The sequence below is a fragment of the Pelodiscus sinensis genome, chromosome 8 (genome assembly GCF_049634645.1).
Source record: "Pelodiscus sinensis isolate JC-2024 chromosome 8, ASM4963464v1, whole genome shotgun sequence".
Taxonomy (NCBI): domain Eukaryota; kingdom Metazoa; phylum Chordata; order Testudines; family Trionychidae; genus Pelodiscus; species Pelodiscus sinensis.
The window spans coordinates 4,981,430-4,997,040 of record NC_134718.1 but is presented as its reverse complement, the minus strand read 5'-3'; the positions used below and the strand labels follow the sequence as shown (position 1 = coordinate 4,997,040).

The 15,611-nt window shown below is 52.9% G+C and overlaps 1 protein-coding gene across 3 annotated transcripts in view; it reads left to right on the top strand.

The window, feature by feature from the left end:
* Positions 1-3,635: 3,635 nt before the first annotated feature.
* WASHC2C (WASH complex subunit 2C) overlaps positions 3,636-15,611 on the top strand; it is a 38,268-nt gene continuing 26,292 nt past the window's right edge. The window contains exons 1-11 of one of the 3 annotated variants that reach the window (XM_075935693.1): positions 3,636-3,806; positions 5,455-5,619; positions 6,460-6,525; positions 7,280-7,453; positions 8,427-8,520; positions 9,447-9,502; positions 10,774-10,827; positions 11,584-11,691; positions 13,256-13,343; positions 14,545-14,610; positions 15,027-15,142. In XM_075935693.1, coding sequence (XP_075791808.1) covers positions 3,714-3,806; positions 5,455-5,619; positions 6,460-6,525; positions 7,280-7,453; positions 8,427-8,520; positions 9,447-9,502; positions 10,774-10,827; positions 11,584-11,691; positions 13,256-13,343; positions 14,545-14,610; positions 15,027-15,142 — 1,080 coding nt within the window. In that variant the 5' untranslated portion in view covers positions 3,636-3,713. The remainder of the gene's footprint in view (positions 3,807-5,454; positions 5,620-6,459; positions 6,526-7,279; positions 7,454-8,426; positions 8,521-9,446; positions 9,503-10,773; positions 10,828-11,583; positions 11,692-13,255; positions 13,344-14,544; positions 14,611-15,026; positions 15,143-15,611) is intronic. The other 2 variants (XM_075935692.1, XM_075935694.1) reach the window with 2 other exon arrangements.

Here is a 15,611-nt window from a genome sequence, read left to right as displayed (position 1 = left end):
AAAACAGACTATTACTCCACATTTCTCCATTGTCTCTCTTTTCTGCAAGGAGAATGGTAATAGAGATGTAGCCGTTTCTTGCACAATTTGATCTGAGGAAGTGGGTCTGGCCCATGAAAGCTCATCACCTAATAAACCATCTTGTTAGTCTTTAAAGTCCTGCATAGTCCTGTCTTTTTTTCTTCTGCAATCCTACTACAGCCTCATCCTATTTTCCATCTTGGCTTAGTCTCTTTCGACGTTCACTTAGTGATGTCAATTTTGAGGACTGTTTTTGCTTTGGGGATTCTGTCTTCTTGTGTGTGGTTTTCTGAGAAGCAATCCCATTCCAGGCATACCCTGTTTTCCTGGCACAGCCAGGCCTTGACTTTGCTTTATGTTATGAGAAAAGGAAGCTGTCTACTGCATTTGCTGGTCCCAGCTCTTACTGCTAAGGAGGATAGACAGTAGATCACCAGGCTGGGAGTCTTGCAATGAAGTGGGACTTTTTTGTTCAATGTGTTTTGAAAATCCCCACCCAGTGGCCAGATCTCACAGGACATGAGTCTGCTGCAACAACCAGCTAAGGCAGGATGCAAAGGCCACAAGGATCAGGGGAGCCAACAGCCTCTGGGCAAAGTGGGGGAGGGTGGCTCTGTGTGCCCAAAGGGGGCGGGGCCTCGGGCAGAAGGGGTTGAGGGCTACCAGCGCCCCCTCCTCTCCCTGTCCATACAGCCTCTCTCCAAGTTATGGACCAAACACTTGGCTGTAACTCGATTTGTTCATAACTCGGACCCCATTGAGTTACACGTGACCGCGCTGTTCGTAAGCGCGGATCGCGTTCGTAACTAGGGGACCGCCTTTACGACCGCACCATGGGAGCTTTGGTCGTAAGTGCGAACAGTCGTAACTCGACCGTTCGCAACTCGGGGAGCGGCTGTACTCAGAACGGCATGGAACATGCAGCATGGCACTCCAGCAGCGATTTAAAGGGCCTGGGGGTGCCGGCCTTCCCCGCTGCCACCCAGACCCCTTTCAATCGCCCGTCCCCCAGACAACTGCCCCCTTTTCCTCCCCCTTTACGGCAGGACTGATAAGGATCAAGGGGTTTTTCTTTTCTCTGACTGCAGGGGCTTTGGGGATAGGCCATACCTATATGCTGCAGACGAGCATCTTGTGGTGATGACGGACTGCAGGGTACCACACAGGCCTGTAGTTTGCAGGGTGTCAGGAATCCCCGAGAGGGGTGAGTGCGGGGTTGCCAGCTTTCTACTCGTACAAAACGGAACACCCTCGTCCCTGTCCCGTCTCTGAGGTCACCCCCGCCCCCACTGACTACATTCACCACCACTCGTTTTCACTGAGCCGGGACAAGAGTTTGGGGTGCAGAAGTGAGAGGTTCTGAGTGAGGATGGGAGCTCTGGGCTGAGGCAGGAGGGGCCAGGATGAGGGGTGTGGGATGCAGGAGAACACACCAAGTTGGGGAACGGGGCAGAGGGGCTCCGAGTGGGGACGGGGCTGTGGGTTGCGCTGGGGGCAGGCAGGGGGTGTCAGGGCTCTGGGCTGGGATGAGGCGTGTGGGGTGCAGGAGAACACACCGAGTTGGGGAACGGGGCAGAGGGGCTCCGAGTGGGGACGGGGCTGTGGGTTGCGCTGGGGGCAGGCAGGGGGGTGCCAGGGCTCTGGGCTGGGATGAGGCGTGTGGGGTGCAGGAGAACACACCGAGTTGGGGAACGGGGCAGAGGGGCTCCGAGTGGGGACGGGGCTGGGGGTTGCGCTGGGGGCAGGCGGGGGGGTGTCAGGGCTCTGGGCTGGGATGAGGCGTGTGGGGTGCAGGAGAACACACCGAGTGGGGCAGAGGGGCTCTGAGTGGGGACGGGGCTGGGGGTTGCGCTGGGGGCAGGCGGGGGGGTGCCAGGGCTCTGGGCTGGGATGAGGCGTGTGGGGGCAGGAGAACACACCGAGTGGGGCAGAGGGGCTCCGAGTGGGGACGGGGCTGGGGGTTGCGCTGGGGGCAGGCGGGGGGGTGTCAGGGCTCTGGGCTGGGATGAGGCGTGTGGGGGGCAGGAGAACACACCGAGTGGGGCAGAGGGGCTCCGAGTGGGGACGGGGCTGTGGGTTGCGCTGGGGGCAGGCGGGGGGGTGTCAGGGCTCTGGGCTGGGATGAGGCGTGTGGGGGCAGGAGAACACACCGAGTGGGGCAGAGGGGCTCCGAGTGGGGACGGGGCTGTGGGTTGCGCTGGGGGCAGGCGGGGGGGTGTCAGGGCTCTGGGCTGGGATGAGGCGTGTGGGGGCAGGAGAACACACCGAGTGGGGCAGAGGGGCTCCGAGTGGGGACGGGGCTGTGGGTTGCGCTGGGGGCAGGCGGGGGGGTGTCAGGGCTCTGGGCTGGGATGAGGCGTGTGGGGGGCAGGAGAACACACCGAGTGGGGCAGAGGGGCTCCGAGTGGGGACGGGGCTGTGGGTTGCGCTGGGGGCAGGCGGGGGGGTGTCAGGGCTCTGGGCTGGGATGAGGCGTGTGGGGGCAGGAGAACACACCGAGTGGGGCAGAGGGGCTCCGAGTGGGGACGGGGCTGTGGGTTGCGCTGGGGGCAGGCGGGGGGGTGTCAGGGCTCTGGGCTGGGATGAGGCGTGTGGGGGCAGGAGAACACACCGAGTGGGGCAGAGGGGCTCCGAGTGGGGACGGGGCTGTGGGTTGCGCTGGGGGCAGGCGGGGGGGTGTCAGGGCTCTGGGCTGGGATGAGGCGTGTGGGGGCAGGAGAACACACCGAGTGGGGCAGAGGGGCTCCGAGTGGGGACGGGGCTGTGGGTTGCGCTGGGGGCAGGCGGGGGGGTGTCAGGGCTCTGGGCTGGGATGAGGCGTGTGGGGGGCAGGCGGGGGGGCTGAGGCAGGGGTACAGGATGCAGCGGGGGCTCTGCCTTGTGGTGGCTCTGGATGGGGCTGGGGGAGAGCAGTGAGCCGTGGGGTGGGGGGCAGGACCCCGGGATGGGGCGGGTCCCTGGCGGACGGGTGGGGGGAGTGACCCCGGGGTACAGCCTCGGCCAGGGGGGTGGGCTCAGGGAGGGGGCGGAGTCAGTGAGGCCAGGGGCGGGGTCAGTGGTCCTGGGGGCGGAGCCATTGCTGAGAAGGGCAGGTCACGGATGGGGAGGGGGCGGGCTCAGCCATGGGGTGTAGGCGGGGCCAGCGGGCCCGGGGGCGGGGCGGAAGGAGTGACGGGAAGGGGCGGGGCCGGTGCGCCTGGGGGCGGGCTCAGCCATGGGGTGTGGGCGGGGCCAGCGGGCCCGGGGGCGGGGCGGAAGGAGTGACGGGAAGGGGCGGGGCCGGTGCGCCTGGGGGCGGGCTCAGCCATGGGGTGTGGGCGGGGCCAGCGGGCCCGGGGGCGGGGCGGAAGGAGTGACGGGAAGGGGCGGGGCCGGTGCGCCTGGGGGCGGGCTCAGCCATGGGGTGTGGGCGGGGCCAGCGGGCCCGGGGGCGGGGCGGAAGGAGTGACGGGAAGGGGCGGGGCCGGTGCGCCTGGGGGCGGGCTCAGCCATGGGATGTGGGCGGGGCCAGCGGGCCCGGGGGCGGGGCGGAAGGAGTGACGGGAAGGGGCGGGGCCAGCCATGGGATGTGGGCGGGGCCAGCGGGCCCGGGGGCGGGGCTGAACTGACGGCCCGCAGCCGGACCGCGCGGCGGCCGCGGAGTCACGTGGCGGGCGGGCGGTCACGTGAGCGCGCTCAGCTGACGGGCGGCCATGGAGCGCGCGGGGCCGGTGTGGGAGCGGGCCTGGGCCCTGGACGAGATTCGCAAGGGCAGCCAGGGCTGGTCGCTCGCCGCCGACGCCGGGGTGAGCGCGGGAGGCCCGGGGGGCGGGGCTGTGTGGGGGCTGGAGGTTAAAGGGGCTGTTGGGGGCGGGGCTATGGGGGGCAAGGGGGCTATAGGGGGGCAGTGGGGGGCTGGCGCCTGGTGGCTAAGGGGGCTGTGGGGGCGGGGCTAAGGGGGCTGTGGGGGCGGGGCTAAGGGGGCTGTCGGGGCGGGGCTAAGGGGGCTGTGGGGGCGGGGCTAAGGGGGGATTAGGGCACGGGTGTTTTGGGGGGGCTGTGGGGGTGGAGGTTATAGGGGCTGTGGGGGGCCAAGGGGCCTGTGGGGGAGGCTGGTGGCCGTGGGCTAAGGGGGACAGGTGGGGGGGGCTATGGTGGGTTCCCAGCCAGCCTTAGTCTCTCTGGTGCCCGCTGCTCTCTCCCTGCCTGGGGCACTCAAGGCCCCGGGTGTTGCTCTTCACCCCCCTGCTACCCGCCAGGCTGGGCCCCTCCCTATTGGGTCAGGTCGGGAGGGTCCTGGGAGCAGCGGGGCACTTGTGGGGGGGGAGGCCCAACGGCTGAGTCAGCTGGGCCCCAGAGTTACAGAAGTTGGGGTGTGCTCGTGGGGAGGGGGTTCTGGTTCAGCTGGCTGTGGTGAGGTCTGCCTTTTGATATACGGACCCCCGCCTGGGGCAGCACAGGGCTCCCAACATGGGACTAGGATGCTCATGACACCCTCCTGTACCCCCCCCCCCCGACACACACACCAGTACAAAAATGAAACGGGTCTTGCTCGCCAAACTGAGGGCCACATTCCCTGTGGCTCGGGGAGGGAGCAACCCACAAATGTCTACAGAAATAGCTCAGGCTGGCAGCACACCCAGGATGATGCTGTGGACAGCTGCCTTCCTGGACTTTACCTGCCCTTCCCCCTGGTCACATTGAATTATAGTGCCAGTGATGCCGGGTGGGAGTACCATGGTGAAAGGAGAGGGCTGTGATTCCTCTTAAAACCAGTCCCTCAGCAAATCAGGGGTGTGTTCTTCTATTTTAATCCTCTCTTGTTTTATGAAAGTAGTAATAGAGATGTAGCCGTATTAGTCTGATCTTGCTGAAACAAAAGATGGGACTATGCAGCACTTTAAAGCCTAACAAGATGGTTTATTAGGTGAAAGCTAAACTTTAAAGTGCTGCATAGTCCTCTTTGCTTTTATGAAAGGAATGCCTTGACCCTTAGTGAAGTGCAAAATACATTTTAAAAAGGTGATAGAAATGTAGCCTTGTTAGTCTGGGGTAGCTGAAGCAAAATGCAGGACAATGTAGCACTTTAAAGACTAACAAGATGGTTTATTAGATGATGAGCTTTCGTGGGCCAGACCCACTTCCTGAGATCTGAGGAAGTGGGTCTGGCCCACAAAAGCTCATCATCTAATAAACCATCTTGTTAGTCTTTAAAGTGCTACATTGTCCTGCATTTTAAAAAGGGTGTGTGTGGGAGGGAGGGGGGAAATCTCAGGGACATTTGGAATACAAGTACCTCGAGTCAGGAGTTTGCCAGTCTAAAGCGACTTTATTTTGTCAATTCCTGTTTTTAATTCAATTGACTGAACGGCTAAGGCCTTATTTTGTGGCCTTTTGATTGTGGCCAATGTTATCTGAAACTAAGCACCGCTCTCTTACGTGTTTTGTAAACAGCTTCTGCATTTTCTGAAAGAGTTTTCCCAGCAGACCATCTCCAGGACGCATGAAATTAAAAAGCAAGTTGATGGACTCATCCATGAAACAAAAGCCACAGACTGTCGCCTACGCAATGTCTTCAATGACTTTCTTATGCTATCCAACACACAGTTCATTGAAAATGTGAGTGCATGGGAGTTTAACAGGCTTAGCTGTCCAGTGTGTTGATGGGGAAATCAGTTACTCTGTAAGAAAATGGTATAGTTTGGAGTATGTTAAAGGGAGCATTTCTCCTGCATCGCCAGGGCTCGACAAACAATACAATCTACTCGCCCATGGTGAGTAGATTTCAGCCGCGCACCCCGTTCATTCGCGAATGTGTAATGCGACTCTTGCACATGCGCAGTACGGGGCTGGCAAGTGGTTTTCACTTCCGTTCGTCAAGCCCTGTGGATCGCTATAGTTGGATCATTTTTGTTTGGCAATTTGTAACTGCTAGTGGAATGATGGGAACTGCTAGTTCTTGATGGTTATGACTGTTCAGCAGTTACTTGCCTCATTTTTTCAGGCATGATTTAGAGATGTTTCTGTTTCTGGTTTGTTTACTAATACAATAAGTAAACAGCACCTGCCTTCCCATCTCCTTGTGCTTCATGGGTCCTTGTCACTGGGGTATTTTTTTTGTTTGTTTTTAAAATAGCTGGTTAGGTCTGACATGGGGCATCTCCATGTGATTCACTTCTGGGTCACAGCCTTCCTCCTTTTGAGACTGGCTCATGTCGCTCACATCTAAGGATTGTACTCCACAGTGTATTTTAATGTCTTGTTCAGCCTGAGTTGAAAAGCCCTAAAATAGCATCACACTGACTCTTTGAATTGTTGAGCTGTTTCCTAGAAATGTAGTGGGAATTGAGAGACTCAGAAAGTTGATGCGTTTTTCCGTACAATGTGGATAGGGTCTGTGTTTTCACTATCTGCAGCAGAACGTTCTATTGATTTGAATCAATTCTCTTGACTCCATAGAGAGTATATGATGATGAAGTGGAAGAGCCTCTTCCCAAAGCTGAAGTAGGAGACAAAGCAGAGCAGGTAGATGACTTATATTATTACGAGTGCTGACTCTGTGTTTGGAACTGTGGGGGTTGCATTGCCACTTAGGAACATAAACAAAATTGAGACCCTCTTGCAAGAATCCACTGGTTGAATGGATGACTTCTCTCAACTCTTAAGAACTCAGGAGCACTGTTGAGGATTACTGGAGTATCCTAACCTCTGTGTCCCTGCTAGCCCAGTGTCTTGCCCAGCAGCCAAGCTTAAATTCTAGCTTTCTAAGTGTAACACATAATCCTAGCAAAAGGGGCCGAGAGCTAAACAGTCTTCTCGAATCCTGGAGGTGTTACAAGACATAGGATTGTGGCTGGAATCCTCTAACAGTGCGAAGCCAGGAACCCTTTTCTACATTTGGTAATTGAATGCATTTTAAAACTAAAATATCTCTTGCATTTTGAGGCTGGTAAAAATGCATTGAATCTTGAGATGAAAAGATGCATTAAATTCTGTCAGTTGTAAGCTTACCTCTGGGGTTCTTGTCATTTTAGTGACAAGCTCTGTTGAAATACAGCTATTTTCAGTCTCACTGCCATGGCCACATGTGTACTTGAACCTATGATGCTCCCATCGGGGGGGGGGGGGGGGATGCGAAGCGACGTACGCCTATGCCCCCAGACTACCTGAAGGTAGTTGTATTGTGAATGAGCTCATAATGCTGATTTGGAGCTAAATTCCTGCAGCTAAGAGGACTTGAACAACAACGAAACAGAAATACCCTCTTTGTCGCTTACAGGAGAAAACCCGGGAACAAAAAGAAGCAGATCTGATTCCTAAAATCCAGGAAGCGGTGAACTATGGGTTGCAAGTGCTGGACAGTGCCTTTGAGCAGCTGGATATCAAAGCGGGCAATTCAGACTCTGAAGAGGAAGAAACGAATGAAAGGGTAGAACTGATACTAGAGCCAAAGGTAAAGGAGCCGGCCTTATTGGGGACCGTCGGGCTTGAACGAGATAAAATTCCACCGTGCAAGTGGGGAGCAAAGCCAGCCAAGTTGGTTATGCGGGTGTAAAACTGATAGAAGTTATGCCAGAATCAGGCCTGTTGATTGGGGCTGTAGCGGCGGCCGTAGCTGGATATATACCCTCTTCTGTGCCTTCCAGCCAAGAGGGTAGTAATACAGGTTGAACCTCTCTAGTCCGGCACCCTCGGTACCTGACCGGTGCCGAACCAGAGAATTTGCTGGACCGCAGGAGGTCAATATTGTCTAGCAGCATTGCCAGCACTGCCACTGCTTACTGGGCCCTGAGAAGGCATGGAGGGGTAAATCAGAGCTAAATCACAGCATAGATCACTGAGAGTCAGGACTGGTGACTGGAAACAAACTTTATGGGATTGCGGGGAAACTTGGCCACACCTATGCTAAGTGGACATGGCTAACTCAAATCATGCCGGACCACAGATGTTGCTGGGCCAAGGAGTGCCGGACTGGGGAGGTTCAACCTGTATTGTGTGCTTATGAAAAGGTCCTGTACCTTTTTCTGTGGATTTTTTGGGGCATGTTCAAGTACAAGGGGGGGAGCTTATGTTGATAGGTTTACTGGAAGGGCACGTTCAGTTTTTGTGTGGGGAGAGGGTCTAAGGAACAGGAACCTTTTTTTTTTTTTTTTTGGACTCTATGGAGTTCAGGGACTGTGGTCTGTCTCCAGTGGATGAATAACAACCCCACCCATCAATTAATGCCTCTATTCTTCCGTTCTTCATGAGCATTATTCAGCCCCTGATCTGGAACCTAAAGCTGTCCTGGGAGTAAAGCAATGGCTGGTGGTCGGCCGAGCGTCGGGTTCTTATAAAACAAAATGGCACTTTTGTTTTGAAATAGGAACCATAAAGTGTCTTCTCCGTGGCATAGAGCTAACCCCACCCACTTTGTCTCTTTACAGGATCTCTATATTGATAGGCCTTTGCCTTATTTAATTGGCTCCCAGCTGTTCCTGGAACGTGATGATGTTGGGCTGGGGGATTTCTCTAGTGAAGGTGTGTGTAGATGTTGGTTTTATTTCTGCTGATAACTAGCACCTGGCTTATTGCTTTGGATCATGTTGAACTGAATGTCTCTGACTGTGTTATGTGATGGGGGTTTTGGTGACTGATGCACGCCCCCCTACCAATAAGCATATGCCTCATACCAGCTACCTGCTCAGAGCTAAATGTTATATGAACCAGTCAAGCTTAATGTGACTAAACACTCAGTGCTTAGGAGAGCTGATGCTTGTAGGCATGGAGTGGAGGAATTCTCACCTGTGCTTTTCAAACCAATCTCTCCCTTGCACAGTGATTAATTCTTTTATCAAAGCCTGCTTACCAAACTGTAGGCTAGATGTCTGTGTTTTGGGGGCTGGATAGTTGTATGTAGGGGTGTTGGATATCGTGTATTTTAGTACTAACGTAGCTGCAACAATTGTTAGTGATTACACGGTTATTAAAATACTCCCTGGGGGCGGGGCCGGCAGCCAGTGTGCTCTCAGCCCGACTCCTGGGAAGACCCCTGCCACCTCGCACTGCTGCTTCTGAGTCAGAGGCAGCAGCACGGGGAGGCAGTCGGAGCAGGTCAAATGAGGTAAGCCGGTTTAAAAATCAGCTCCTCACGCAGGCCAGATCCCGCCTGCCACCCAACTATGCAACAGCAGCACAGAGTGGCAGTGACCCCTGTCCATGGGGGGCTCGAGCCTCCAGCAGACGGAAGCTGCATCGGTATCCTCTCGTTCTCCCCTCCTCCCCCCCCCCCGCTCCTCCTCTGCTGCTTCTGTATCAGAGGCAGCAAGGAGCGGGGGAGATTAACGGATAAACCTAGGCTTATTGGTCATTCGTTTAAACGGCTGTACGCTGACATCCCTAGTTAGATGTCCAGTGTGCTGTTTGAACTGAGCAGCTTTTCCTGTTTTGTCACTTTTGAACTTAAGGCTCGGTAGACAGCGATCGTGGGAGTGTCATTGACAGTGAAGAAAAAGATGAAGAGGTAAGAGGAGAAGAAAACTGGCAAGTTAAGGTCGTTGGGATCGAGATTATCACCCGCTACGGGTTGTGATGATGTAAATAACTCTTTGCCTTGCTTCATTGTGTCATTATATGATGGTTTCATTATTTGGAATATTCTGCTCAAACATCCCTGAAGAGCCCTGTGTGGATACAAAATTTGTATCCATAAAAATGAGCTGTGGCTATCCATGCTGACGTCCACGGACACCGATACCCACAGATATCTGCAAATTTGCACAGTTCTAGATACAATATTTGTATCCCCATCCATATCCATAAAAATGAGCCACGGATACCCATGCATATAAAGCAGATATCCGCAGATTTGCAGGGCTCTAGCTGTATATCTGGCTTTTAAAGTTGTATACACATATTTTGCTTTGTGTTCTTGTGCAGTGTTTTTTCCCCAAAACTAAATCTTTTCTACAGAGCAACAAAAAGACCCTAGTTCTAGTTTTGCTGCCTGTATTGAGCCGTGTGCATCTGCCAGGAATAGTGTCACTCGAATCACTTTCTGGGAAATCACCGAAAATTAGCCCTTCTTGTGGCTTCTAATGCGCCATCGGCAAGGCTTGACAAACCGCTGAATCTACTTGCCCGTGGCGAGTAGATTTCAGCCGGTTGCTCCGTGCGCCTCATTCACTGGCGCTTCGCGCATGCGCAGTACCGGTCTGGCACATGCGCAGTGCGGGGCTGGCGAGTAGCTCTGGCTGGGGTTAGTTAACCCCTGGCCATAGGTTTATGCAGTAATCCAGTATGAGGACAGAGTACCAACCACAGCACCATGCTCTGCAAACCTGCGTGGTTCCACTGATTATGGTGAACCAGAACTTGTGGGTTTTATGCATTTCCTGTATCATCTTTCGTATCCGATGAACGATGTCTGGATGTCTGTTACATACGCCATCTGCATTCTGATTGGTGGACTCTTGCTGAAAAGTTTTGCTTTCAGCATTTTGTAAGGCTTTTGAGGCTGTCCTTTTGAGCCAGACTAAAACGCCTATTAAGACACGTTGAATATTTTTATGCAAGTGAAGCCTTACAAACTCCTGGGCATGACCTATTAGGCACTCCGGTGCTTAGTTATTAGATTGTAGGGTTCAGAGACAGAAAACCGGCCTAATCCGTGCAGCGCGGTGTTTTGGCAGGCAGGATTGCTGCTGGTGAGGAATTTTAAAGCGTTCTGCTTTAGGCCCATCTCATGTCCACGTGGCTTGTCTGTGTTTAGTAAATTGCTTTTTTGCATTCTAGGAATCGGATGACGAGTTTGGAAACCCAAGTGAGGAGGACCAAAAGCCAGTACGGGTAAGTAGTCCGAAATGGAACCAAAGGCCGTCTGACTTTTTCAATCCAGATTGGATGCTTTTTTTACTGAATTGCCATAGGACTGACTTTGGGGAAGTTCTGTCTGCTGTGTTATGTCAGCTCAGCGATCACAGTAGTCCCTTCTGGCCTGGGAATTGATAAATCTGTGGTCTGCATATAATAATGATGCAAGGGAGAGGAGAGAGGATTTCATAGGGATGGCGACTGAAAGTCTAGGTTCATGGTGTCCAACTGTGGCTACTGCTGTAGCGAACTAGCCACACTCAACCGGCCAAGTAGCCACGTGTTGGACGTCACAGGTCTAGGGTAAAACATGAATCATGTCATCTTTCAGAGATCTTGTGTGTGCGCTCAGCATGTTTGGACCCAGTGGTCCCTGGTTTGGTGGGCGAGTAAAGCCAACCTGCAGCTCAAATCCAAGGCTTCAGAAATCTAAACAATAAATAGAAGCCGGAAGGTAGAAACAGGCGAAAGGGGTGTATGCGTCAGGGTGAAAACACTGCCATAATGATCAGATTATTTGTCCTCTCTTCCCTTTAGTCAGCTGCAGGAATGGTTAGTGCTGGGCCCAGGGGAAGATGATGCATTGCTTGTGTCTTAGACCACTTTCTTCCCGGTCATCCCCACCCCCAAAATAATTGTACCCCTCAAACTAGTTGAATGTTCTCTAAGCAAATTCAGTGCCGTTCGCTGGCCCTGCCATGGAAAACGATGGTTTGTGGTGTTGCTTCTCAGAGAAGGACCTTCGGGAGTGATGAGGAGGAGGAAGAGGATGGCTGTGACCTCTTTGGGGACTCCGAGAAAGAGGAGGACGAGGAAGAGAACGTGGAGGAAAAGAGGCCGGTAAGGGTTTACGGGTGGGAAGGGGGCACGATCCCCACTGTAACGTAGAGGAAGAACGGCAGTAGTATCCGGGTGAGGAAATGAGCACAGTGCTGGCTCATGCTCTGGCTCGGGGTGTTTGAGGTGCTTGAGGCTCCCTGCGTGATACTGTCACTGAGGGGTGCGCAGCCACTGGGCCCTGCACCCCACCCGCAGCCAGACACGACACTCAGCTGGCAGGTAGAACAGAAGGTTTCTTCGTTCCCAGGGACACTGCGCAGAACAGACTTGTCAGCACAGGAACCAGAAGCAGTCGGTACAATCCATTTTGGGAAGAGGGGGGCCCCGACTCACCCTGAAGCCCATCCCTGCCCTGCAGCCAGTCCCACCTCTGGCCTTTGTCCAGCTTCCCGGGCAATAGGTGTCACCTAGAACATAAGAATGGCCCTACTGCATCAGATCAAAGGTCCATTTAGCCCTGCATCCCGACTGCCGATAGAGGCCAGTGCCAGGTGCCTCAGCGGGAGGGAAGACAACAGAATCCTCACGTGATTTCCAGACACACAGAGGCTAGGGACACCATTCCTTCCCATTCTGGCTAACAGCCATTGATGGACCTAACATCCATGAACCTATCTAGCTCTTTTCTGAACCTTGTTAAAGTCCTAGCCTTCACAACATCCTCTGGCAAAGAGTTCCACAGGTTGACTCTGCGCTACGTGAAGAACCACTTCCTTTCGTTTGTTTGTTTTAAACCTGCTGCCTATTAATTTCATTTGGTGAACCCTAGTTTTAATGGGAACAAGTAAATAACTTTTCCTTATTCGCTTTTTCCATGCCAGTCATGATTTTATAGACCTCTTTCATCTCTCCTCTTGGCTTTCCTGTGATCACACCCTCTTCCCAAGGCTCAGCTTACAGAAAGCATCGGTGAGGGAGACACGCACACTGAAATTCCCATCACCATCTGGATATCGATGCAGTGCCCTGGGAAACTGAGGCACACACGGGATCACTACAGGACCTTTTCTATAGCAAAGCGAACAGAGTGAATATGATCCCTGCTTTCTCACAGATACCCCTTGGGGTGGCAGAGGCGCAGGTTGGCTCCGGAGCAGCCCTGAGGCTGTGCAAAGGCGCTTATTGCACTCCTCCATGCAAATATTCTCTGTCTCCCACTCTGGGGGCTTCCCAGTGCTGCCTTGGGTGTGGCGCTGTGCAGCCAATAAGGGAAGGGAAGTGGTTAGCTTAGAATGTGGGGACAACGCCCTTCCTCCTACATACCACGCTAGGATGTGAGCTTCCTCCCTAAGGGTCTGGTCTGAATTCCCTTTCTGGCCAGAGAAATGATGGGATTGAAACTCCTTGGATTAGCCTCCGGTGAATGAACAGCTGTTTGATGCTGCCAGCTTCTGTTCCTGTGTTGACAGGTGTCCAGCCTGTTGCGTGCGCCGCTCCACTGTCCCCTCGGGGCATGTTCTTATCTCTGCCAATCGGGGGTGAGGCAAACATCCATTGAAACGCGGCTGTATTCCTTTCACTGACTTCCCCTTGATTCTCTTCCTTCTCCTTCTTGTGCCCTCAGAGAAAGAAAAGACCAACCTCGTTTGCTGACGAGCTGGCGGCGCGGATTAAAGGGGACGTGCCTAGCAACCGAGAGGAAGTGCAGTCCTGTAAGCTACTCTTCAGCACCTCTCTGTGGGCCGTCCTAAGGATGAGTGTGTATTGTGTGAAAGTGAATAGGATGCATCTTGCCGGCAAGGACAAACGATGCCATGCCAATAACGCAGCATTTGACTATGGGACCCTAAGGGGTTCTAGCCTGGTATAGGTATGAATGTTAGAATTTGTAGAGAGAACCAGTAATGTTCTTCTCCATTTAGGCATATGCGTCTGACCACTTTTCTCCACGTCCCTGCATATGAGGCTAGGAAGGGGTTCTCGCCAAGGCTGTTGTTGACTGGGTTAAAATTGCATATTTGGGTTACGTCTACGCTACGAGTTTTCGCAGCAAAAAGTATGCTAATGAGGGGCTTATTTGCATGATTCGCAATCTCATTTGCATATTTCCTGCCAATCCGTTTTTGTGCAAAAAATACGCGAATGAGATTGCAACCCATGCAAATGAGTCCCTCATTAGCATATTTTTTGCCGAGAAAACTCGTAGACGTAGCCTTGGGGTAAAATGTGCACTGTTTGGCTGTTTCATGTGGCTTAAAGGGAGGCGTGGGCCACTGGTCTCTTTCCCTTTTGGCTGCTCTAGGATGAAAGAAACACTATTATCCTACTGCTTTGGCATGTTCAGGCTTTTATATAAAAGTGAAACTGTCTATCACTTGTGCTGTGAGAAACATTCCTTGCTACTGGTTTTAGTCCCACCGTAGGCTAATATTGGGAGAAATTTTAGCTTCCAAGTTGCTCTTTAATTTGGCCACTGGCTCTGTTTTTCTACTTTGCTCAGCTTAAAGAGTCAAATTAGACTGGTCAGTTTCTGGCTTATTTTGCAAGATGTTTGTTTATGAAAGCGAGGACTCTTCCGCATGCATCCCCATCACATACTTTTAATTTTAAAATCGTTAATCTGTAAAGTGCCTGACATGATGGGGCCCTGAGTTGAGGTTTCTAAATGGAATAAAAAAGGACCAATTTCTATTCCCCTCAGGCTCTGTGAAACTGTTCACTCAGTTGAATAACAGGCATAAAACCAGCTTGCAGGGTTGCTTCAGGAAACTGTGCAGCATAAAACAAACAAGCAGGCTCTTGTTCCGATTGCTCTGTTTTCAGATCCATTTATAGCAAACCGGCCTCAGGGCAAAAAATCAAAGGGATAAAGCGGGACCGTGTTTAATGATCTCCCATCTTTTCTTCCGCAAGCCCTATCAGCGGAAATCAAAACAAAGAAGACTGTGAAAGCAAAGGACGTTAGAGTTCCATCAGATGGTAGGGCTTTCTCCGCTGCTACTGTCGTTTGTTTCCAAAGCAAAAGAGATTCCATAATTCCCACTTCTGCTGTGTATCCATTAGCGCTGTTTGCTTTGCATGACCTAGCCCATGTTCATGTCTGCATCACGCAAGAGTAAAACTGGGTCTAGAGGAAGTTCCTTGCTCTCTTGTGACCTCCTTTGGAGTGGTCCGTTTGTTACTGCTCTTGTGCTCGGTTGGTAAGCATGGAATAAGAACTTCTCTAGCTCCAGCCGGCTGATTGTTCCCTGCACGGGTACCTCTGTAAAATCAAACAGGGTTGTGATCATGGCGCTTGTGTTGGTTGTTTGCCTCCTTCTCCGTGATGCTCTATCTGAGAATGCAGAGGGACAGGAAAGCAGCTGTCTTTCAGTGTGCATGTTCTGTGTTTCTAGATGACGAGGACGACATCTTCAAACCTCCCAAGCTGACAGATGAGGACTTCTCGCCGTTCGGTTCGAAGGGTGGCCTTTTCAGCGGCGGAATGGGACTCTTTGACGACGACGAGGAGGTTAGTTATTGGTGGGGTAGAGTCTTTATTAGACCCGCTAAATCGAACCCTGGAAGATTGATCGCTGGAGTGTGGATCCTCCGGTAACTCGAGTTGTGGGCGCTCTGCTGATCACCTGGATGGCATTTTAATTTCTCCTGAGTGGCTGTACGAGCGCACAGCTTACAGAACACTGTTCCTGACCCCTCATAGACTCTCTTGGTTCCCCTTGGTCCAGTTACCCAGGAGTTGTACAATCACAAGTTACCTGCTCTTCAAGAAAACTTAATGTGTACATTTGTGTGTGTGGGGAAAAATAGCACTTAGTTCTAGGCAGAAAAATGCCAGTATTGTGAAAAGAATCTAATATGTAAGAGTCGGAGGTAAACAAGAAACAAAACTGCTTGTGTGTTATGAGCTTCAGTCAGCTGACTGACTTAGAGCAGCAACGTACTAGCTTTTGTGGCTGCACCCACACAGCTCCTCAAGC